The 23881-nt window shown below is 46.0% G+C and overlaps 1 protein-coding gene across 2 annotated transcripts in view; it reads left to right on the top strand.

Moving 5' to 3' along the window:
• Positions 1-18569, top strand: part of TMCO4 (transmembrane and coiled-coil domains 4) — a 1142020-nt gene extending 1123451 nt beyond the window's left edge. For both annotated transcript variants that reach the window (XM_069610379.1, XM_069610380.1), the window contains one exon: positions 15849-18569. In XM_069610379.1, the coding sequence (XP_069466480.1) occupies positions 15849-17375 (1527 nt within the window). In that variant the 3' untranslated portion in view covers positions 17376-18569. The remainder of the gene's footprint in view (positions 1-15848) is intronic.
• Positions 18570-23881: the final 5312 nt, after the last annotated feature.

The following is a 23881-nucleotide window of genomic DNA, read 5'->3' on the forward strand; positions in this document are numbered from 1 at the left end:
TCCTGTGAACCAGGGAAAGCCCTCTCCAATGCCTCCATTTCCAGGTGGCTCTACGGCTGCATCACGCACTGTCACCAGTTGGCAAACCGACCATTGCCTGGCCGTCCGAGAGCCCATTCGAGGGATCGCTGTAACTACGGCGTTCCTGTCTGGTGTGCCCCTGCTGGACATCTGCAGGGCTGCTACATGGAGGTCGATGCACACCTTCACGAAGTTCTACTGCGTCGATTGGGATTCCACGGAAGAGTCCAGAGTCGGCCAAGCAGTGCTGCGCAACCTTTTTGCTTGAAGGTGAGCCTGGTGAGAAGGTAAGAGATACTTAATGTTGAGTTGTTGAAATGCTTAATGTTGAGCCTTTCCACCTCCCGTGGTTGTGCATGTGTGTACTGCTATGTATTCTTGTATTCATGAGCAAGTGAATCCATGCCAGACCACATGGTGGAGAAGGAACAAGTTACTTACCTGTAACTGTTGTTCTCCAGCATGGGTCTGGCATGGATTCACATGTGAACCCTCCCGCCTACCCCTCTGCGGCTCTTCTCTTGGTCACACTGCCACTTTACGTGCTACCAAATCTGAAGATTGCTGCCTGAGGAGGGGCTTAGGTAGAGGGCAGTCATTGGCTGGGGGCAGTATGACCCAGAGACCAGTGGTTGGTTATTAGGAGAAAGACAGTTCAGAAACGAAACTGAAATTTTTACTTTTACCAAGGTTTCCCAGCCTGACGACGGGGAATATTCATGAGCATGTGAATCCATGCCAGACCCATGCTGGAGAAGAACAAGTTACTTACCAACTGTAACGTTCTTTCGATTGGATGTTCCTCCCACGTATTCCTCATCTTAGATATATCCTTACCTTCAGCTTTGCTGCTTCGGAAATCTTTTCTCTCTCCACCAGAGGGCGCTCCACTCGAGGCGGCGGCGTTGATGTCCCTCGGCGGCATCCATCGAGTGTCGACGTCATCCGTAGTATAAATGCCTCGAGCGCGCCCGTTGGCTTCAGTTCTGTTGTTTCGTATCAGAACCCATGTATTATAAACAAAGGCGTGCCTCTTATTGACCCAAGCCTTGAAAGAATTTTAGAGTGTTAACCACGTAAACTGTACTGTGGGGTAGGATGGGAGGGTCGATGAGGAATACGTGGGAGGAACATCCAATCGAAAGAACGTTACAGTTGGTAAGTAACTTGTTCTTCGAATGGATTGTGTCCTCCCACGTATTCCTCATCTTAGATAGACTCCCAAAGCAGTTTTGTATTGGAAGCGGGAGTACAGATGCCTTTTAGTCATGTACCGAATGTAGTACAGATTTGGCAAATAAACCTCCTTGAGATGTAGTTGAGTCCAAAGCATAATGTTTGATGAAAGTATGCATGGATGACCAGGTGGCTGCTGCACAAATACTTTGCACAGGGACACCCCTCTTAAGTGCTGTTGAAGTTGCTATGCCTGTAGTTGAATGGGCTCTTAAGCCCTCAGGGGGATCTTTTCCGGCTAGCCTATAACACCCTGTTATGGCTAAAATTATCCATCTTGATAATGTTTGTTTGGTTACAGCTAGTCCCAATTTACGGCCAGTGTATCCCACAAAAAGTTGATCACACTGACGTATCTTTGACAATCTTGAGATGTAAAAGCTTAGAGCCCTTCTGGGATCTAGCCTATGCAGTCTTTCCTCTTCCTTACATGTGTGAGGAGGAGGGTAGAACGCAGGTAAAATTATTTTCTGTGACAGATGAAAGTCAAACTATTTTTGGCAGAAAAGATGGTTTAACTCGAAGGACAACTTTATCTATATGAAAGATGGTGTGATGAGGACCACTCGAAAGTGCCTGCAACTCACTTACTCTGCGGGCGGATGTCAATGCAATTAAAAGGATAGTTTTTAATGTAAGAAGCCTTAACGGACAAGAATGAAAAGGCTCAAAGGGTGCACATGTCAGAAATTTAAGTACCAAATTTAAATCCCACACAGGAACGTGAAAAGGTACTGGTGGAAAAACATTGTTTAAACCTTTTAGAAATTGAATTATTAAGGGTATCTTCTTCTGATGAGCGCTTGAAGATAGATAGCGCTGCTACATATCCTTTTATTGTCTTAACCTGGAGCCCCAGATTAGCTAAATGTAATAGAAAAGATAATACCATTGGAATGTCACATTCAAAAGGATCCACATTCTTATCCATGCACCAGTTACTGAATTTATTCCAACGACACCGGTACAAAGATTTTGTTGCTGGCCTTCTGGCCGAAAGCAACACCTCCATAACATCATCCGGAAGGTCCCAATCCTTGTATCTAAACCTCTCAGAAGCCATGCGTGAAGGTTGAGTATGTTGACCTCTGGATGGAGAACGTGACCTCCCTCTTGCAAGAGAAGATCCTCTCTTTGTGGAAGACGTATTGGAGGGCAAATGGACATGTCGAGAAGGTCCGGGTACCACGTTCTCGTGGCCCAATCCGGGGCAATTAGGATCATGGTTTTCCTGAACTTTCTCAACCTCCTGATTACCTGAGGGATCACAGGGACTGGAGGGAACGCATATAGAAGAGGAAATTCCCACTCTACTACAAATGTGTCTCCTAGAGCTCCTCTCGGGGGGAATTCCCTTGAGCAGTACAGTTCGCACTTCCTGTTGACAATGGTCGCGAACAGATCCACTTGAGGGGTTCCCCAAAGGGCGAAGATCTCCGTAAGGACTTCCTGAGCTATCTCCCACTCGTGAGAGACTGTGCTCTGCCTGCTCAGAGCGTCCGCTGCTGTGTTTTGCTCTCCTGCTAGGTGAATGGCAGATAGAGAGATCCCTTCTTGTATTGCCCAGAACCAGAGCTGCATTGCCTCTCTGCACAGTGGCAGTGACCCTACTCCTCCTCTCTTGTTGAGGTAGTACATGGCCACTGTGTTGTCCGTCATGATCAGGACATTCTTTCCCCGTACAGAGGGCAGGAAGGCCTTCAGCGCTAGTCTGATCGCCCTCAGCTCCAAAAGGTTGATGTGTAGTCTGGACTCCAATGGAGACCAACGACCGCTGATTGTCAGATCGTTGGTGTGGGCTTCCCACCCCGTGAGTGAGGCGTCCGTCACTACAGTGATCTCCGGCCATGGCTGCCAAAAAGATTGTCCCTTGAGGATGTGTTCTTTGCAAACCCACCATTGTAGGTCCTGAGCTACTCTGGTTGGAACTTGTAAGAGATCTGTCATGTCCCCTGAAAATTGGGACCATTGAGTCCTGAGGGCCCATTGAAGGGATCTCATCCTCAATCTGGCCTCTGGCACCAGAAAAATGCAGGATGCCATGAGGCCGAGCAACCTGAGAGAATCGAAGGCCTGTTAGATACTGGGCATTCTGGAATTTTGTCACCATCTGCAGAATGTGGTGAGCTCTCTCTTCAGGAGGCGAGGCTTTGCCCGAACGAGTATCCAAAACTTCTTCTATAAACTGGAGCTTCTGTGATGGTATCATGTTTGACTTTTTTAAATTCAGAGAAAACCCTAGTTTGTGAAGGAAGTGGCAAGTCTTGGATAGATGATCCTGGACTTGTTCTGGAGAACGTGCCATGATCATCCAATCGTCCAAATAGGGGTAGCCATGAATCCCCCCCTCTTCTGAGACTCGCTGCCACTACCGCCATCAACTTGGTGAAAACTCTTGGGGCGGAGGTCAACCCGAAAGGCAGAACTCGAAACTGATAGTGAGAGTTGCCAATCGCGAACCTCAGGTACTTTCTGTGCTTGAGATGGATTGGCACATGAAAGTAAGCATCCTGAAGGTCCAATGATACCAACCAGTCTTGAAGTTGGAGAGCCTGAAGGATCTGAGAAAGAGTGACCATCTTGAACTTGTCCTTCCTGAGGAACTTGTTCAAGTTTCTCAAGTCCAAGATAGGTCTCAGTCCTCTGTCCTTCTTTGGAATGAGGAAATATGGGGAATACCAACCCTTTGTTCCTCTCCGCTACAGGTACATGTTCTATTGCACCTTTCTGTAGCAGGGTTAAAACTTCCTGCAACAGGAGCGGGTCTGGATTTTTGGTAGAGTTGTATTCCGGTGGGTGATTCTGAGGTTTCTTTAGAAAAGGAAGGTAGTAACCTTGGGATACTGTTTCCAGTGCCCAAACATAATGCCTCGCCATTCTTTCAGATGCTGTGAGATCCTGCCTCCCACTGGGGTCTTGTGAGTCAAAACCTCAGAGTGGTTTTGCGGCAGCTCCAGTAGCGGCTGAAGGGACAGATGCTGCTGCTGGGGCAGATCTAGCGCCTCTTCCTCGCCCCGAGGAAATTTTCTTTGCCCCCTTTCATTGGCCTGTCCCCTTCCTCTCCCAAATAAGGAGTAAAAACGAAAGGGACGACGCCTCCAGGAAGATGAACCTGTGTAGGGGCGTTGCTGAGGTTGTCATATAGCGGCACTAAGTGACTTTGCCCCTGCCTTGGAGGTCTGCAGCTTCTCCAAACTTTCATCCGCCTTTCTGCCAAACAACCTCGAGCCATCAAATGGCATGTTAAGGAGTCTAGATTGAACATCTGGTGCAAAACCTGACTTCCTTAGCCACGCAAATCTGCGTAGCACTGCGCTAGACGCCATGGACCTGCTGATACTGTCAGCAGTGTCCAAACCTGCTTGAAGGCATTCTCCCGAAGCCTCCTTACCAACCTTAATTATGGATAGGAAACCATCAAGTTCCTCTCCTTCCGGGATGTGTTGAGCCGCCACTGACATACAGTCCCACAGAGTATAATTAAATCTAGCCAATGTACAAGATACATTGGTAGACTTCAGAGCCATGCTCCCTGATGTAAAGATCTTTTTCGACCAAGTATCTATTTTCTTGTAATCCCTATCAGGGGGAATAGTGGGGTATGCCGCATTTTTTGTTGATGTGGCTGCCTGAACTACTAGACTCTCAGGAGAAGGATGTTTACTCAAATACTCTGGGTCAGAGTTACAAGGTCTGTATTTTGCCACATATTTTTTATTTACTGCTGGACTAGATTCCGGTCTTTCCCAAGCAGCATTTACTCTCCTTTGCAGGGCAATATGAAAAGGAAGTATGGGGTCTGGTTGAGGACCACCTGACAAAATATCTGTCATGTCATCATCCTGGTATACAGGTGCATTATTACCCCACCCCATAAACTCTGTTACTCTATTCATGAGTTTTCTGTAACCCAGATCAGCATGTTCTGCTGTATCTGGTCTCTCAAATTCATATTCATGAGATGTGTCTATTCCACTTGCAGACTGTAAACATTCATACAAATCCTGCATTTTTGATTGAGGATTTATTAATTCCTCTGGAACATCTCTTGGCCCATATTTTACCCCTGCTGATGTAACTTCAGGTTCATCTTGTTCTTCATATTCTTCATTTTCTGATGACATTTCTCCATATATAGATGACATAGTATGGAAAAAATCATGTCTGTTTTCAGGGTGAAATATTTTTTCAGGAATATGTTTCAACCCTGGTGTCGACGTCGACAGAAGCGTCGATGGCGTCGAAGTCATGGCCGTTACCTTCAATGTTGACGAGGTATTCTTCGATGTTTTCAAAGGCACTACAAATGGCGTCGAGGGAATCTTCGAGGCAGTCGATGTTGTCGAAGTAGTCTTCGAAACACTCAACGCCGTCGAAGAAATCTTCGAGGTTGTCGATAAAATATTCGACGTGACTTTTTTCTGTTGGGTCGTCGACCCTTTATACTCGACAGCCTTCGACAGAGGCTTCGAAGATGTTTTTGTCGAAGTCTTTAATGACTTATCGACATCGAAAGTCTTTTTCGTAGAGTCTGTCTTTTTAGGTGTGTGGGAAGAGTCCCTAGAAGACACCCTCGAAAATTTCTTGTCGGACTTCTTAGTTTTAGACCTTCTTCTGTCACTTTTGTGATTAGAGGCATGACCTTCAACAGACATTTTTGAGGGGGTCTGGGCCGCGTTCTCAAAAATTTTCATCATGGACTCTCAATGCTTCCCACTTTTTAGGGGAGTCGTGTTTAGTTGGACAAGTAATAACTTCCTCCGAAGTCAAGGAAGAAGAAGAAGAGGGAGATCGGTGTCGTCTCTTTTTCGCCTTTTTGGACGAAGAAGAAGAGGACTTCCTTGATCTACTCCTCGATCGTGATTTTTTATGGTGTTTTGCCGAAGACTCAGCCGAGTCTTTCTTCCCTCTCGAAGAAAACTTCGAGGATTCCTCCCCCACCGCCAGTTTACCTCATCTTTCTTTCAAGGCCTTGTGGGTCATGGATTGGCATGAACCGCAGTGATCGATCCGATGTTCGTACCCGAGACACCAGAGGCAGTTACGGTGAGGGTCGGTCAGCGACATTTTTCTGCCGCACCTTAGACACTTCTTAAACCCTGTTTTCGGAGTAGATGGGTTTGAGGAAGACGACATAATTGCTTAAGACTGAAGCGCCGTTTTATTTCGATCCGAAGCGAAGCTAACGGAAAAACGGAACTGAGGCCAACGGGCGCGCTCGAGGCATTTATACTACGGATGACGTCGACACTCGACGGATGCCGCCGAGGGACATCGACGCCATCGCCTCGAGTGGAGCGCCCTCTGGTGGAGAAAGAAAAAATTTCCAAAGCAGCAAAGCTGAAGGTAAGGATATATCTAAGATGAGGAATACGTGGGTGGACACAATCCATTCGACCAACAGTTACAGGTAAGTAACTTGTTCCTTTCCAATAGGGTTAAGCAGTCAAGCATAGTCAATGGTGCATGTCTAGGAAACCCTCTTGTAAACTGTAACGGAAGAGTGCCTGTCAGGGAGCAGTGTAGCGTTACTACTTGTGGGTACTTCCGGAAGCACACACTCGTAGGATATTCTTTTTTTTTTTAAACTTTATTTATTAATTATGGTGGTACACGTCGCCGCTTAAACATGACATTACATAGCATACAATAGTACTTATTACAAAGTCGAAACACAATTACAACCAACATTTTCTTACACAGCCTGTTCGTTTTCGGGTCTAGTCGGGCTACTGCCGTCCGAACTAAGTTCACATAAGTAGATTCTAAACAGGGCCCAGATGTCTTTAGGCTTACATGGTCTTGGTAGCGATAATACATACTGTTCTTCACATTCATTGACCTGAGCCAGTTCCCTAAGAAAATGATTTACCCGTGATGCGTATGCATTCTTCCACTGTTGCAGTATTCATTTTTTAGCTACTATACACACTACATCAAATAAACACCTAGTCATCTCCGAGGTCTTCCCAATATCCCCGAATAGATATTTTCGGGGCGTCAGGTCTGCCGGGATCTGTGTGATGTCCACAAGGATGGACGCAACTTCTCTCCAGAACTCGTATATGGGTGGGTAACTCCAGTACATATGGAAGGAATCGGCCTGTGCGCTTCCACATTTCGGACAACTGGCCGGGCCATCTCGAGTGAATTTAGCCACCTTCACAGGTGTATAGTGTAGCTTATTTAATACCTTAAATTGGATCTGGCGTAGACCTGCATTCACGGACACCCGTTTGGTTAGATCACAGTATTTTTCCCATGCCTTGTCTGAGATGGTGCTTCCCAGGTCAGCTTCCCACGAAGCCTTGATACGATTTGTCGTGGGTGTATTTGCCTGTACTACTGCGTAGAGCCCTGAGACAGTAACCCTCTCCTGTGTGGACAGTGTTGTGAGGCATGGGTGGACAGGTGGTTCTTCTGGGAACAGGGGCCATCTGGCCTTAAAGGCCATCTGTATCCGGTGATGTTGTAGCACCTTCAGTTGATCCCTCCCCATACCAACTTTAAATTCCTCTAGTGTTATGAATTTACCATAGGGGTATAAATCTTTCAGTTTGAATTCCTCATCTGGATCCCAGTTTTTTTAGACATCCAGGTCATAAGATGGTGCTATACCGGGGAAGTTCCAGAAGGGGGCTTCCGAGTAATAGGGAGTCTCCAAACCCAGCCTACCGAATAGTCTGGACCATGCATGCACAGTTATGCTAATCGGGTGGAATGGGCAGTCGTCTTTATGTTTCTTGCTAAAGATTATGGAGCATAAGTCGGTTGGGTGTGCAGCATGTCTTTCAATAAAAACATGGGGGTAGGTACACTGTTCATCATACCAGTACCTGATAAATTGGGCCTGTGCCACTAGGTAGTATAATTCAAAGTCTGGGGCCGCTATGCCCCCTTTATTGTAAGGTTCAACCATTTTCTCCCACTTCATTCTGGCTGCGCCCCCTCCCCACACAAATTCCACCGCCAGGGAATGAAGGGTCGCAAAGAACTGTGCCCCCGGCCATAGCGGGACGTTTGTGAATATATACAATAACTTTGGTAATATTACCATCTTTAATATGGCCACTCGGCCAATGAGCGAAGTGGGGAGTTTCGTCCACAAGCGGAGCTTACCACCCAGGAGATGTTCATGATTGTCAGAGTGGAGGGTGGCGCCGTCACTGGACACTATAATTCCCAGAAATCTTATTTTGCGTGGGGACCATTTTAACCCATATGTGTTGGCTGGACATCTCGTGGCAGGGGTAAGGGGGAAAATCTCAGATTTGGATCTATTGGTTTTATAGCCAGAATAATCGGCAAACTCCTGAATGGTCTCGATCGCCGGGCCTAAGTGTATATCCGGCTCACCGATATATAACAATGTGTCATCGGCATATAGGGATATGGAGTGAGTCAGGCCGGCCATTGTGATACCTCTCTTTCCCTGGTGTTCCCTAATTGCCACAGCCACTGGTTCAATAGTGAGAGCGAATAGTATTGGGGAGAAAGGGCATCCCTGTCGCGTACCCCTCCACAGCCCAAACCAGTCCGACAACGTGTGATTGGTCAGTACCCTGGCTCCGGGGTCAGAGTACAACAGACCTAAAAAAATATGGGCCTATACCAAATTTCTTCAATACTTTAAACAAAAACAACCAAGATACTGAATCGAACGCTTTTTCAGCATCCAGCGATACAGCCACCGCCTGAGCCTCTGGTTTTATCTGGGCCATGATGCCAAACAATCTCCTAAGGTTGAGAGCCGTTGACCTAGTGGGAATAAAGCCGCACTGATCTGGGTGGATCAATGTGGGCATGTGCGGCAGGAGTCTCGTGGCCAGGATCTTGGCAAATATTTTACCATCAAAATATATTAGGGACAAGGGTCTATAGGAGGAAAACTCGTTGGGTGGGTGCCTGGGTTTCAACAAAACTGTTATTATGACCTCTCTCGTTGATGGTGGCAGGGTACCTACTTCAACTGCCTCCTCCCATACCGACAGTAGCACTGGGGATAGTTCCTCACTTAACTCCTTGTATAGTTCCACCCCCAACCCATCTGAGCCCGGTGCTTTGCCGCTAGCCAGTGACTTGATCGCCTCTGCGACTTCATCTTCGGTCAGGGGCTGTTCCAACGCGAGTCTGTATTCCACAGGAAGCGTTGGGAGGGAGATGCTGTCGAGGTACGTTTCCACATCACTCGGTGATTTCGAATCATGGTTGGAGTACAGGTCTGTGTAAAAACAAGTAAATTCCCTATTTATCCCTTCTTCACTAGTGACCACCGAGCAGTCACCCATTGATATACTGGAGATCATCGAGTGCTGTCTATCTGCCTTAAGGAGGTTGGCCAAGGTGTGCCCAGCTCTGTTGCCCTCGCCATATCTACGCGATCTATGAGGGGTTGACATATAAAGCAGTTCTCTAGCTGCTAGTTTATTAAATTCCAATAGGGCACTATTAATTTCCACAAGGGTCTCATTGTCATGTTCATCAGTGTATTTCGCTTCTAAATTACCTAGTAATTGTTCCACCTCATCAAGTTCTCTCCTGACTGCCTTCAGCATGCCTGTGGATTTAGAAAGCAATATCCCTCTCACCCAAACTTTGAAAGCCTCCCAAAGAGTATGCCGGCCATCTACTGATCCTGTATTGGTTTCAAGGAAGTGTTCAACTTCTATATGCAACGCCTCCGCTACTGCAGGGTCCTTAAGGATGTCCGGTGGCATCCTCCATCGCCTAACTGTGGGAGCTGTATTCCTCAATGACATTTCCATTGTAACAGGGGAGTGGTCTGAAAGGGTGCGGGGAAGTATCTCACATTTATCTATATGGCTCATGAGGCTCGTGGAAGTCAGCCAATAATCAATTCTGGACTCTATGTCATGTACTGTAGAATAAAATGTGTATTGTTTCTTATAAGGGTGTAGCGTTCTCCATGTGTCTTCTATTGTCAGTTGCGACCGGATTTGTAGCAACATTACCGCCGCCTTGGAGGGGGGTCGAGGTTTTGTATTGGAACGATCCAGTGTGACATCAAGGATTGTGTTAAAATCTCCTCCCCAGAGGATCTGTTCAGAGCCCATATACTCCAATTCCTGTACAACATTTACATAGAACTCAGGATCATCAACTTTCGGTCCATAGGTGTTCACCATTATCATTTCCCTCCCCGCAACACTACCCCATACCATGACATAACGCCCATGAGTGTCCACCTTACTTCTACTGAATCGAAAAACCCACAGAAGGGTGTATGAGAGTGAGAACACCCCTTGCCTGTGTGGAGTAGTCAGTATAAAATCTATGTTGTCCCCAGTTTTTCAGAAAGTCCATGTTTACCTTTCGGAGTGCATGAGTCTCTTGCAACATAATCACCTGCGGGTGATGTCTAGTAACGTAAGCCCCCACCTTTCTAGACTAAGCCTGGTTATTTAAACTGCGGACATTCCATGTGAGGAGCTTTAACTTCATTCCGCTAGCTCTTGTTCCGGTGTATGCCATGACTGTGCCTTAATATCATTTCACTTATACCGGATTGAACCGGATGAATGTCATGTGCAACGACGCCACCAACATTTTCAACCTGTAGAACCCTTTCAACTGGGTCTCCAATGCCCTTCCCTCCATCATGAATCACATATATCTCAACAACCAACATTGTAATATCCCAACTCGTCCCCCCGCCCGCATCATCACCCCCAACATGGCGATGCTGCCCCATAACGCTCGGGTCTACCCCGATGGGCATTTTCCCCCAAATAACTTGGAACTTTCCTAAGGGTGCCTGCTGCATCCATCCAGCCGCCCTTTCGGGGGCTCACGGCTCAAGACTACCTTGAATCTTCATCTAGGCCGCTCTAAGCCATTCTTTTTTCTCCCCATGGTTTCCTGTGTTGGGAATCGGATAGTGCAGACCCATCAGTCTGCTACATCAAGTCTATCTGCTCCAGACTGGACTCCGCCGTTTTGATTGTTTGCCCTATCTCTGGGAGGCAGTGGGATAGACGCCTCCACGTATGACATGGCTTGCGCCGGATTTTCAAAAAAATTGGTTCGGCCGCCATGTTGAATTCTGATTTTAGCGGGAAAGATCAGGGCATAGGGTATATTCCGCATTCGTAGTTGTCTTTTTACGGGCTCATAGGATCGACGTTGCGCCTGTACCCCAGCTGAGAAATCCGGATATATGTGAATTCTGTGGTCATCAAAGTGCAAAGTGCCTTTCTCCCTGGAGAGTCGAAGGATAGCATCTCTGTCCCTATAGTTAAGGATACATGCTATTATGGTGCGGGGCGGTGCCCTGGGTCCCGGTAGAGGTGCCAGAATGCGGTGGGCTCTCTCCACCAGAAAATGTTCTGAGAAAGATTCAGCCCCCAGGATATCTTTCAAAAGACGTTCCACTTGCCTCTCCATGTCGCCCTTGCCAAAGGATTCTGCCACACCAACAATCCGAATTTTATTTCTGCGGGACCTTGACTCTAAATCCTCGCATTTAACCTGGGTTTTACGAAGTTCTGTTTTGATTGGGGCTATGTCGCGGCCATGTTGCATGATGGTGTCCTCATTTGCGCTGATCCTGTTCTTTGTTTCTGTGATGCGTGAGCTTTCTTTCTCAACCCTGGCCTTAAGGGATCCGATCGTCACCACAATGTCATCAAGTTTGACGTTTACTGCCATGAAGCCGTTTTGTACCAGCGTTGCCAGGCGCTCTAGGGGGTCTTCATCTTGCCTGTCAGGCGGCTGTTGTGCCTCATCATGCGCCTTGCTTGGTTGGGACCTGGCGAAGGAATCCATTGGGCCCATCTTTTTCCCTCCCGTGCCTTTTTTCTCGACGCGGCCCATGTGGATTAGTGTGTAGTCTGAGAATGGGTTATGTCCTCCCACGTATCTTGTCGTTGATAGAGACCCAATAGTATACGAGCCCAGTGTCTCTCTCGCTCACTGCCTGGGCCGAGTGTTTGCTCTCCCACACTTGCTCTAGATCATACAGACCGTTATTGCCACCATGCGCCCCCCCCCCGGCTGCTCAGGATATTTGAAGTTTATAGTTCTTAGGGGGGTGTTCCACTTGCCCACTCCGGAAGATGCAAAGGGATTTTCGGCCAACCCTGCTACTGTGGCCTCTCAGGATGTTAGGGGCCCCTCTGTCACAAAGCAGGGGCAGACATGGAACCACTCCTCCCAGCGCGGGGCGCAATCATCAGTTTCCCTCTGCCAGTGGCTGCTCGGGCTCACACCAACAATGCAGGCCACAACCTCCGCTTCTAAACAACTGCTGTGTTCGCAGGGCCTTGTACCAAAAGTGAAGCCAGGGTCACCCACATTTCGCACTATCCAGGAGTATTACCTCGGTCGTTCTAGGAGCCCTGGGTAACTTCACACCATGGGCCCCCTCCGATCCAGCTGCACTTACTTGTGTTTGCCGGGTCTGGCTGTAAGAGTAGAGCCCTCGCGCAGCGTTCCAGGCGCCCCCCACCGGCGGTGTCATGAAGCGGGCCCCAGCCCCAGGACAGCCGGCGCCACTTCTCCCGCTTCATGCCCACCGAGGCTACTTCCAACCTCGTCTGACACCGGAGTAGCTGGCCAAGCCAGCCTCCAACTCCGAACACTGCGGCGCCGCCTCACCCAAGCCAACGCGGTGGCCGCATCCAGGTGCAGCAGATCGAGGACGCGGGTCTCCGCAGCTCCGCTATGAGGGTTCGGCACCGTCACGCGTAGTGCCGCGCCCCTCCCCCTCTGCGGCCTGATCTTCTGCGCCAGCCTCCGGATTCCAGTAGGAATTCCGTGGAGCCGCGGGGCGGCGATGTCCACGCCACGCAGCCGTCTCTCTCCCTCGGGCGTGATTACTCAGCAGCCCGGGCACGGATGTTCTCAAATTTTGCAGGGGACATTCAGCAGGTCTTACGGCACAGGAATCTCCATGTTGTTGTTATGTAGAGCGGCGTAGAAAGGATATTTTCCCTCTCGTAGGATATTCTTTAAGCTAAGACTAGGTAAGATCTATGCTGAGTCGCACATAAAAACCTGGAGAGGAAGGGTCAACAATAAACAACTGTACACACAGAGGTTGGAAACAGAAAGCACTGCTCCACGTTATGTTTAAATCAATGTTTACTCTCCTTAAAGTATCTGTTGCATTATGTATTGCCCTACCTTCCGCAGTCACATAAATGGTTTTAATTAACGGTAGATAAGAATGATCAACGCTATCACAAAGTCATTCATAACAGAAGGCCACCTTTGTAGCATAAGGTAACTGATCAGCTTGCAAATAATGCTGCACAATAATTTGCTGATTGCCAAGACAGTACTAAATGTTTTGGTTGATGGACGATCATTTTTAATGTTCTTTGTTTTTTGTACCTTTGACGTATTATATTTGTAATGATTACAGACATCCTGTTGCTTAAACGATTGTTATAGCAAATAAAGTAAAGGCAGTAAACTGGACGTATTGCCCACTAAGACAGCATCCGTTTTTGTCAATAGTCCACGCATATTTTGTTTTAGCGATTTCTTGTCCTGTTTTGATGCTTAGTCCACTTTCATCCTCATTTTGGATGTCCCCGGAGCATCAATTAAGGTACAAAAGACAGGCATAAATGTGTTACCCTGTTTAAACGCCTTCATTCAAGCTGTGGGGAAAGTTTGCTCTTTTATCATTGAATTTCTTCGCTCGGACTTCTAACTGACACCCTGGGGCATTACCAGACGGTTAATGTCCCCCCTCCGTGGGATCTAATGCTATTAATGCCCCGGCATGTTGTACTGGGGTACTAATAGCATTTTTTCTCAACTTGGGAAGCTGCGTTGACACAGTTTCGCAAATGGAGAAAAAATAAAATAAAATGACCGCCAGCGATCGGGGAGAAAGAAAAACACCTATGTAGTGCCTTCTCCTTTTCCTTGGCGGGCAGTCGGATAAAGGGAAGGAACTTTGTGGGACTCGGCACTCGGAACAGAAACAGGTAAATCTTTGTTGGCCTGTTAACGAACGACCCAACTAGGGGCAATCGGATCGATTGTTGCAATCTGCTTGTCACTCGCTGGGTTCTAATAAACTATTGTGTGCGAACTTAACAGCAGAAGAGCTTTACAAAAACTCATATTATCCAGACATGATGTATGCAGTTTCACACTACATTGTTATGGCAAGGTGGACGAGGAACAGAAAAGTTAAAGAAACAGATAGCACAAATGGCTATCAAATTTAAGTTCAACAGAGCATATTGCACTTAATGAAAACAGACACAAGTGATAAAAACAAATTTGGACTGACTCAACTGGTAACACTGAATTACATAAGAATCTATTTATTGATATGGATGACATGGATTCTCTTCTAAGAATGTTTTTTTATGATATTTGTGTTATTCTTGTATATTTTGCTGCTTTTGTGGCATTTGTGATAACGTATTTTGTGATCTGATATCCTATATAATCCGTTTGCTTTTTACACCAGCAAAAGCAGGTGGATTATAAAGGAACTGCTTGTAAACGTTGCCTGCCATGCGTACATGGTAGTCAGCGTTCACTCATTTTGCACTTTCGGCGTGCAAAAGAGAGTTGTAAAGAGGCTTCCACTGTCACTTTATACTTCTCTTTTGCACTCCAGTCAGGGCAAATGACGAAAATTCCCCAGAGAAGACCGGTTTGAACAAAAGTGCAAACGTAAGTGGTCCTGTCTGGACAATTTATGCTCATTCTTAAAATGAGCTTCTTGAGAGCGCTTCTCACAATGTGCTTCAGTTATTTCAGCTCTGCTTTGTGCCATGAATCACGGTGTCTTTGGAACCAGTATTTAAAAGTTGTGGCAGGCCTTAAGGGACTGATGTGCATGTGGGCATCCTGCTCTGTCTTTAACTCATTGCATGTTCACATACAAGTTAAAAAAGTTCATAAACCATCACTGAACTAGTTGGGCTGGGGTCTGCAGCCTTTAGCTTTCCAAATTATTTGGACTACAACACCTATATCCTGCAGCATCGTAAATGGGGAGGCTCAGGAGAGCCGTTGTTCGAAAATCTGGAAAGCAACAGGTTGCAAAGATAGAATTAAGGTGATTTGATGGCTTGAAAATGTCCTTGCCTGTAAAAAAGATATTGTATGGAACAATGGTCAGATCACGGCATAAGAAGAATTTCCAGTATTGGCCATCTCTTCCTTAAGTAAATATATGAAGTCTATGTCTAAGTACATGGATGTACCTTTTTATCGTCTGTAAACATGCTAAGATAGGTTTGCAAGACTGCAGAACCAAAAGGCTGCAAACAGGTCAAGATTTCAGGATATGCATCATGAATATGCATGAGAAAAAAAACATCCAGTGGATGCAAATGGGAAATGTGTTTCATGCTCCTTGTTTTTCATGAAAGCCCAATAGGTTTGTAGGCACCAGGTCCAAAGTTGGGCTCTGCGGCCATGGGGCCTCCATGCTAGTAAAGTGTTAGTGGAAAGCATACCTCCTGGCACTAGATATATAATCATTGTTTACTGAGGATCACCTTTGCATGTTTGTCATTGTGCACATCAGTAGATCCGCGTCAGGGGTTTTCAAATTTCTCATTGTTTAACTACTGTGTATCTCTCCCCTCATACAGGTGAATGGGCACTTGGATTACATGAAGCAGATGGACATACTCCTGAAAGCAGTTGGCATTAAAACCAAAGAATGCCACCTGGGAGAGATGAAAAGTTCCCTACTCATGCCAGAGGGAGCAGCTTCAAAGGCAGATTCTGCCTGCAACCTTGGTGCTGGAAAGCAGAGTGGTGCCTTCTTGGAATCAACAGATGGTCGTCCATGTACCCATTATCGAGGCGAGGGAGAGATCCGTAGTGCTCTGTTGCAGCCCACAAGGGGCGAAACATGGATAGAGTGTGCGCATGGTACTGGAGAAATAGAGCTGCAACCAGCAGAGGCCAAAGCATCTGTAGAAGAAGATCATAATGAATCCAAGATAGAGCAGAGCATTAATCTTCCGCAGACAGCAGACGGTACACACAAGGGCAAGCGCACTGAACTACGAGCATCAGCACAGGATCTCAGCGAAGAAGAACAGATAAGTGCCATCTTGCAATCAATGGTAGGGGGAAAAGAGCGGAACAGGGACTACTTTCCACCAGGAGAGTACATAGGTGAGGGGGAGCAAAGCAGTGCACTAATCGAGTCAGCAGACAGCAAACCTTCTACGAAATGTAATGAAGCAGGCGTGGGACAGGATGGCAGTGTTCACAGACAACCAACAAGTGATACAGAAGAGGGCAATGATAGGGATGCCCACCTGCAGTCAGTAGAGGGTGAAGTATGTCTCCAAGCTACCCACAACAAAGGCAAAGCAGAGCATAGCAGTGCACACCAGAAGCCAATAGAGGGGGAAGCATGTACTAAAGGCACCTACAACAAAAGAGAGCAAAGAAGTGCACATCTGCAGCCAACAGAGAGTGAAACCTGTACCGAAGGTACAAACAACAAAGGCAAAGGAGAGCATAGCAGTGCACAACAACAGCCGGCAGAAAGTGAACCCTGTCCCAAAGGTACCCACAACAAAGGCAATGGAGAGCATAGCAGTGCACACCAACAGCCGGCAGAAAGTGAACCCTGTCCCAAAGGTACCCACAACAAAGGCAATGGAGAGCATAGCAGTGCACACCAACAGCCGGCAAGGGGAAAAGCATGTACCAAAGGTACCCATATCAAAGACAAAGAAGAGCATAGCAGTGCACGCATACAACCAGCAGAGGGTGAAGCTTGTACTCAAGGTACCCACAATAAAGGCAAAAGCAACCATAGCAGTGCACACCAGGAGCTGGCTGGCAGCAAAGCCTGTATAGAAATATCTTGTAGCAAAGGTGGACTAGAGCCGAGCGGTGTCCTTCTGTATCCATCAGAGAGCGATCCATGTATCCAAATTGCCATAGATGCAAGTACAGGAGAGCAGCCCAATGCCTCCACAGAACCAATAGCGCACAGTAGTTGGAAGGAAAGCTTCCACTGCCCCAGAGAACAGTGGGAAGATGCAGAAGACTCATACTGGTTGTGGGAGCCAGTGAATGGGTCGGAATATGTTGTGCATCATTCGGACACCCTCATGAACGAAGCACCCGCCTTACGACCAAAGTCATCCTAGTTGAGAGAACTGCACAACAGCATAGCTCAACCTTCCAGCCCAGGCAGCACACGATTCGTGATATCTGAAACTGGAACACACACTGTAAAAGAGCTCTCATTGGGGTGACTTTGCTGTAAGGACCATGCTTAAAGACTGTGAAAAATCAATCACTATAATTTATGCTGCCTTAGTGTCTGATATCAGTCAATGAGGCTTGACTGCAATCTCCAAAAACGGGGTGCAGAGCACTGACTGCCATTTCCAAAGACCAGGATCCTTTAGTGAGGCATGACCACCATCTCCAAGGACCCTGATCAGTAACTGAGCCTTGAAACTATTCCACTATCCTGGACAATAATTGTATTTATAGACATGTCAAAAACCAGTATACGGGTACCAAGGATGGGGTAGTAGTAGGGGGCACTCTTGTGGGAGGAGAATGCTAGAGGGTAATAGGGTGGGTGGAGTGTACAAGGCAGCACTAACATGAAGTGCATGCCAAGGCATACTGAGGACAGGTAAGAGTATCTGGTATGATGTGGGCGTGCAGAGGGTAACAGTAATTTTCATTGGAGGAAAGTCCCAATGGTGTGGGAGAAAAGTATCAAACTGCCCCAAAAAGTCCTGGAGACTCTGGATGAAAGGAGGGGGGTAACAGAGTGCATTTGTCTAAAAGCTGAGTACTACAGTAATCTTTTACTGCAGACTTTGAAGATGGTACTGGGAGAATCAGGTGAGAGTAGAATCCCAGGATGCACTGTCCTGTGTGGAGAGCAACAGGAGTCAAGTGGTGACCAATGGTCATAGTACCAGGAACTACTAGGAGAGCATAAGAGAAAAATGTCATGTGGTGTGGAAGAGAGCAGAAGTAGAAACTGGTGTGAAAAGACGAGAGGAAGCAGGGAGGATCAGATGAGGGAACCAGAAGGTATTCGGATGAGAGAAACTTTCCAAGAATAACCTGGAAAGGGAGCAGAGTGACGTAACGTGAGTGCCACAGTGTGCTTGTAAGTAGGGGGAGGTTTAGCAAACAATGGTTGTAGGAGACTAATATCCAGTACTAAGATAGGAGAATAACACAACAGTGCCATTGTATCAACCCTTAAAGGAAGCCCATACTGTATGAATTAATGGAACCACTGCACACCTGCCAATGGAAGCATGCAGACTTCTTAAAATGCAGTGAACAGGATAACTCTGCATAGTCGAGAGCTCAGTATCATTAATTTTCCAGTGACAAACACAATGAAGTTTTACTTGTGAAAGTCGGTTTAATCTAAAAATAAGGTTTTGTACATTTGTATACATGCAACCATATGAAAGTGACCCTTTCAATTCCAACAACCAGTTGGATTAACCTACAACTACCATTTGGTGCACGTGCCAATTGGTCCACCAATTATTTGGCTTTCCCTAGGCTAAGAATGTCATCCCTGTTTTGTTGCTAATCATTAAACATGCTAACAATACATTTGAGATTTTTATCCCATTACATCTGAACCTTATTTGCATCTTACTACATGCAAAAATGTCTGTCTTTTACAAATGTATCAACACAGTTGGGATTTGATTCCCATCAGTATCAATTTCAATCACAATCTCATTACATACATTCATAGTCATTTTTCATACGATTACGTAGTTTTCTCTGTAGGAGAGAGTGGAGGAAGTAAGATTGAGGTGGATGAGTCGGGGAAATGACATGTGCCCCTCATCTTAAGGGTAAGTGCAGCCCCCCCCCACCCCAGTGTATATTGGCTGGACTGGTCTGTGTGCCTTTGGGATGGTCTACACATTGATTACATGTGGGAGACCTATGGGTCCGGAAGGTGAGAGAAAAGAGTGGGTTATTACCTCTCTCTATTGTGAGCCGATAGTTCATGTGGGCCCTTGGCCTGGAAAATGTTCCTTCCTATAGGTGCAAGGATGACTTTGTTATTCTGTGATTATTCATTGAACAATCGGGCTCTGATTAGTTATAAAGCTCCATGGTATTAACCTGTGAAGGTACGATCAGTGCTCTTGGTTAGGCTGTGTTGACTGGTAACATGTTTAAGCCTAGGTAAATGATGCCATCTCATTTGTGGCTTCAGGAAGGTTTTTCTGAAATAAAAGTGCTATGAGAAAGCCACCATGCTTAGTTGCATAGAAAAGGACCAGATGCCAAGAATATTGACATTTCCTAATATTACTAACATGGAAAACTCAGGCCTAGTTGAAAAGTGGGAAACCAATCTGAATCTTAGCTCCAAAAAAATGGAAGAGCTTTTAGCAGAACATGCGGAGAGAGAACACAAGAGAGTGGAACGGGAGATGGAGGTGGTAGAGCAGGAGATACGGGACATGGAAGCTCCAGAAGCAACTAAACTTAAAAACTTCAAGACAATGGATTGAATTATTAAATGACATCAGGATGAGGTCAAACTACGCAAAGCAAGAAAATTGTCACAAGATTTTTTAGAACGATAAGGAGGTATCTAAAAGGGAATTGACCTCCCACAAAACAGGTCAGTTTCCAAGATCCCCGACAGACAGATATGACAACAGCAAGAAACACTATGGAGGCAAGAGAGGTAGTGGCAACCACAACACGAGGATAGGAATTAAGGACAGGAATGAGAACTAGAGCAGACACCAGGGGAGAGAGATGATTCCACAGGCAACTAAAGAAATAAACCTAGTTATGAACCTTTCGAACAGAGTATTAGATGCACAGGAACTAACCATGCTCCACAAGGGATCATCATTTGCATCATCAGTAGATAGCGACCTAACTCAGGTCCAAATTGACACATATACATTTGTGAGGAAACTAAAACTTAAGAAATTCTTCCACAACATTTGGAGGAACACTAAGGAGAGATTTCACTCAGAAATCACACCACTATTAAAGACTTACACAACACCAGACTGCTCATGTCTTTAGACATAGGACAATTGATGCCAGTAGAACAACTGACTGAAGAACTGTGGATGGTGAGTACCATTATGAAAGACACCAAGTGTTTTTAACAAAGTCATCCTTGCACCTATAGGAAGGAACATTTTCCAGGCCAAGGGCCCACATGAACTATCGGATCACAATAGAGAGAGGTAATGATCTCACCTTCCGGATCCATCGGTCTCACACATGTAATCAATGTCTAGACTATCCCAAAGGGATATCCCAAAGCCCAGCCGATATACACCAGAGGTGGGTTGCACTTACCCTTAAAATGAAGGGCACACATGTCATTTCCTAGATGCATGCTTACTATTCTTTCACATTGGGTGCCTACGATATAAGGCTAGCTTGTAAAGTCTAGGTGATGTGTTGACTAAAAAAAAGCATGAGGTTAACAGCGAGAAATGTTAATGTACAATGCACCAAAGGACCTGTGTCCCATTTCCCCCACTCATCCAGCTCACTATTACTGCCTTCACTCTCTCCCACAGATTGAACTACATAATCTTATGAAAAATGACTTTGAATTACTGTATGTAATGAGATTGTGATTGAACTTGATACTGATGGGAATCAGACCTCAACTGTGTTAATACATTTGTAAAAGACAGACATTTTTGCATGCAGGCATGCAGTAAGATCCAAATAAGGTTCAGATGTAATGGGAAACAAATCTCAAATGTATTGTTAGCATGTTTAAAGATTAGCATATTTAAAAGGGATGTAATTATTAGCCTAGAGAAAGCCAAAGGATTGGCATAACAACTGGCACGTGCGCCAAATGGTAGTTGTAGGCTAATCCAACAGGTTATTGGAATTGAAAGTGTCACTTTCATATGGTTGCATGGAGACACTGTACAGGACCTTATTTTTATATTAAACCGACTTTCACAAGTTAAACTTCATTGTGTTTGTTATTGGAAAATGAATGATACTGAGCGCTCGACTATGGGGAAATAAACCTGTTCATTGTTACTCCCTGCCTGATGCAGACAGTAAAGCCCAACATACACAAATACATCTAAATGGAAGTCGAGTTTGTGCTGTGACACTCAACAACACCCCAACATTTCCCTCGTTCTGAAAATGCAGTCCCACGACTCAGGCTCCTAGCGAATAGACAGACTCTGCTTGAATTCTTAGGAGCCCTTGGCGCAGCCCTCTTTGTTTAACTCACAGCCCTACATATAAAGCATTGACGCTCCAAGAAATGATGCCGCCCCTGGGGAGCTGTATCCTTGTCCCAGATCAGGCACCCCCATAATTCATGAGTCCCCACTTTTATTTCATCTGTAAAAAGCTTGTGATCCCCAATAATTCATGGGGTCTTACTTCTTAGCCTAAACTGGCATCACAGTGAGACCCCAGAATTTTGGGAAGCCCCCTCACAAACCACAGGCACTGCCCAGAAACTGAGAACCCCAAGGGATTGCCACTAGTGGAAGCACACGTGCAGAGCCCAAGCACACACACCCCAATTCGTTACAAACATACATATGTGTTTGGGCCATCTTGTCGGATAGGTCGTACTGTAAACACACAGAAATGATTATCCCAAGCATTTAGAGGATCCCTTCGCACTACCCCCCTCCAAACCCCGGGTAGAAACATAGACATCGTTATCAGTGCAGCCACACTTGTGTAACCATTACTGAAAACGCAGGTGAACTCCAAGAATTTAGGCCAAATCACAGCTCAGCCTCTACTCCAAACATACAAAATTTAAAAGGAATCTACTACACAGACACAACTGCAAACACACAGTCTCCTCATTAAATCAGCACACGGCATATGGGCATTGGTGAATTCAGGGCATCAAGTGGCACAACCCCATTGAAAACACACAGACAGTTAAACTGAGGTTTCCAGCGATCACATGGTACATTCCCTATTAGAAACACATGGGCACTTCCAAGAATTCAGGGGAACCCATGGCACATCCTGTAGTGCAAACCTGCCCACTCTTCTTCCCCTTTGAAAACAGCCAAACAATTCAGGGAAGCCTACTCCCCAGCCCTCACTGCAAACACCCCTGCAAAATAAATGAAGTACCCCTCCTACACAAACCCGACTGCAAGCATACAGACGTACAAAGGATTCAGTGGTGCCCATAGCATGCGGTCCCCACTGCACTGCAAACAATCAGACACCCCACTAATTCAATGAAGCCCACCGCAGAGCCACTACTGCAAACTCCTACACACTCCAAAAGGTCAATGGAAAAGACGCCACGTAGTCCACTGCAAATGAGTAGGCACACCACATATGTAGTAGTGCACATGACACAGTACCCATTGCAAACACATGGTCACCCCTTAATCAAGAGCCCTCAATAAGGAGACCCCAATGCAACCCGTTACCCACAGCAAGAATTCACAAACTGCATATACTGTACTGAAAACACACAGATAGCACACACATTCTTGGGATTTCATTGCGAAGTTCACCTATAGACACAACACCCTATGAATGCAGGGAAGATTTAGGGTGGGAACCAGTTGCAGACACATGGATAACAGAATAATTTAGTGGAGCTCCCCATATAGTCCACTCTGAACCCGAGAGCCACCCATTAGAACTTAGGGGCATCTTCGCAGTTCACATTGCAAGCACAAATCCAGGAAATTAACGGCCCACTGCAAATATGCCAACACCAAGAATGAATGGGATTCTGCTCTCAGCCCCCACTAAAAGCACAGAGATGATCCCTGAATTTTCGGGGAGTCTACTTCCAAAACCCCACTGCAAACATATAGACATCCTACTTCACATCACTTAATTTTAAAACATCAGCAACCCTACGAATTCAAATGAGCCATTTGCTGAGCCCCATTGTAAACATTCAGACATCCCAACATTTGAAGGAATCAACTGTTCATGCACGGCAACACCAGAGCTCTACGGGTCTAATTTTCTAGGTCCCAGGAGCAACATATGATACATGAAAAAATAGAGTAACACAATTACACAATGGCTGGATTCACAGGGAATCTGCCCGTTTTTAACATCTAATGTAAATGTCGTCTGGAGGGTGGCATTTAAACTTACACTATTTGCGCCTTTATTTATACCTTCACGGTGCAAACAATGACAGTTGCCCAAAGGTGTGCTTTTTGCACATAAGTGCCAATGTAACACGTCCCCTTCATGAAGTGTACTCATTTTTATTAAAAAAAATGTGCTTCTCAGTATACAATGAACTCTGTGGTACTTCTTGCATTACAAACACATTTTCGCTCTCAGAATTTTGAGAAAACTCGTTATTACTGTAAAAAACATAAACACCATCAGAATTCAGCCAGAGTCCACGGCACAGTTCCCTTGTCAGACAGATACAAATTCCAAGACTCTACGGATGTTGATGTGTACACTCCACAACAAAGATTTCTTATACGTTTTTTCCACAGATTCCTCTTTTTAGGAATTTCCTGCAGGTAGAAATCTGGCTTCATAAACCACTTCAACCACCAGGTGGTGCACTACTGCTTCATGTCAGTTCCTCTCTGCGTCATTGGCAACAGAGTCCTTGGCTTCTGACCTTCGGTATACCAGTGAACTTAATGCTATAGTGCTACCCCTG

This window comes from Ambystoma mexicanum, chromosome 8, assembly GCF_040938575.1.
Source record: "Ambystoma mexicanum isolate Mex_15411 chromosome 8, UKY_AmexF1_1, whole genome shotgun sequence".
Classification (NCBI taxonomy): Eukaryota; Metazoa; Chordata; class Amphibia; order Caudata; family Ambystomatidae; genus Ambystoma; species Ambystoma mexicanum.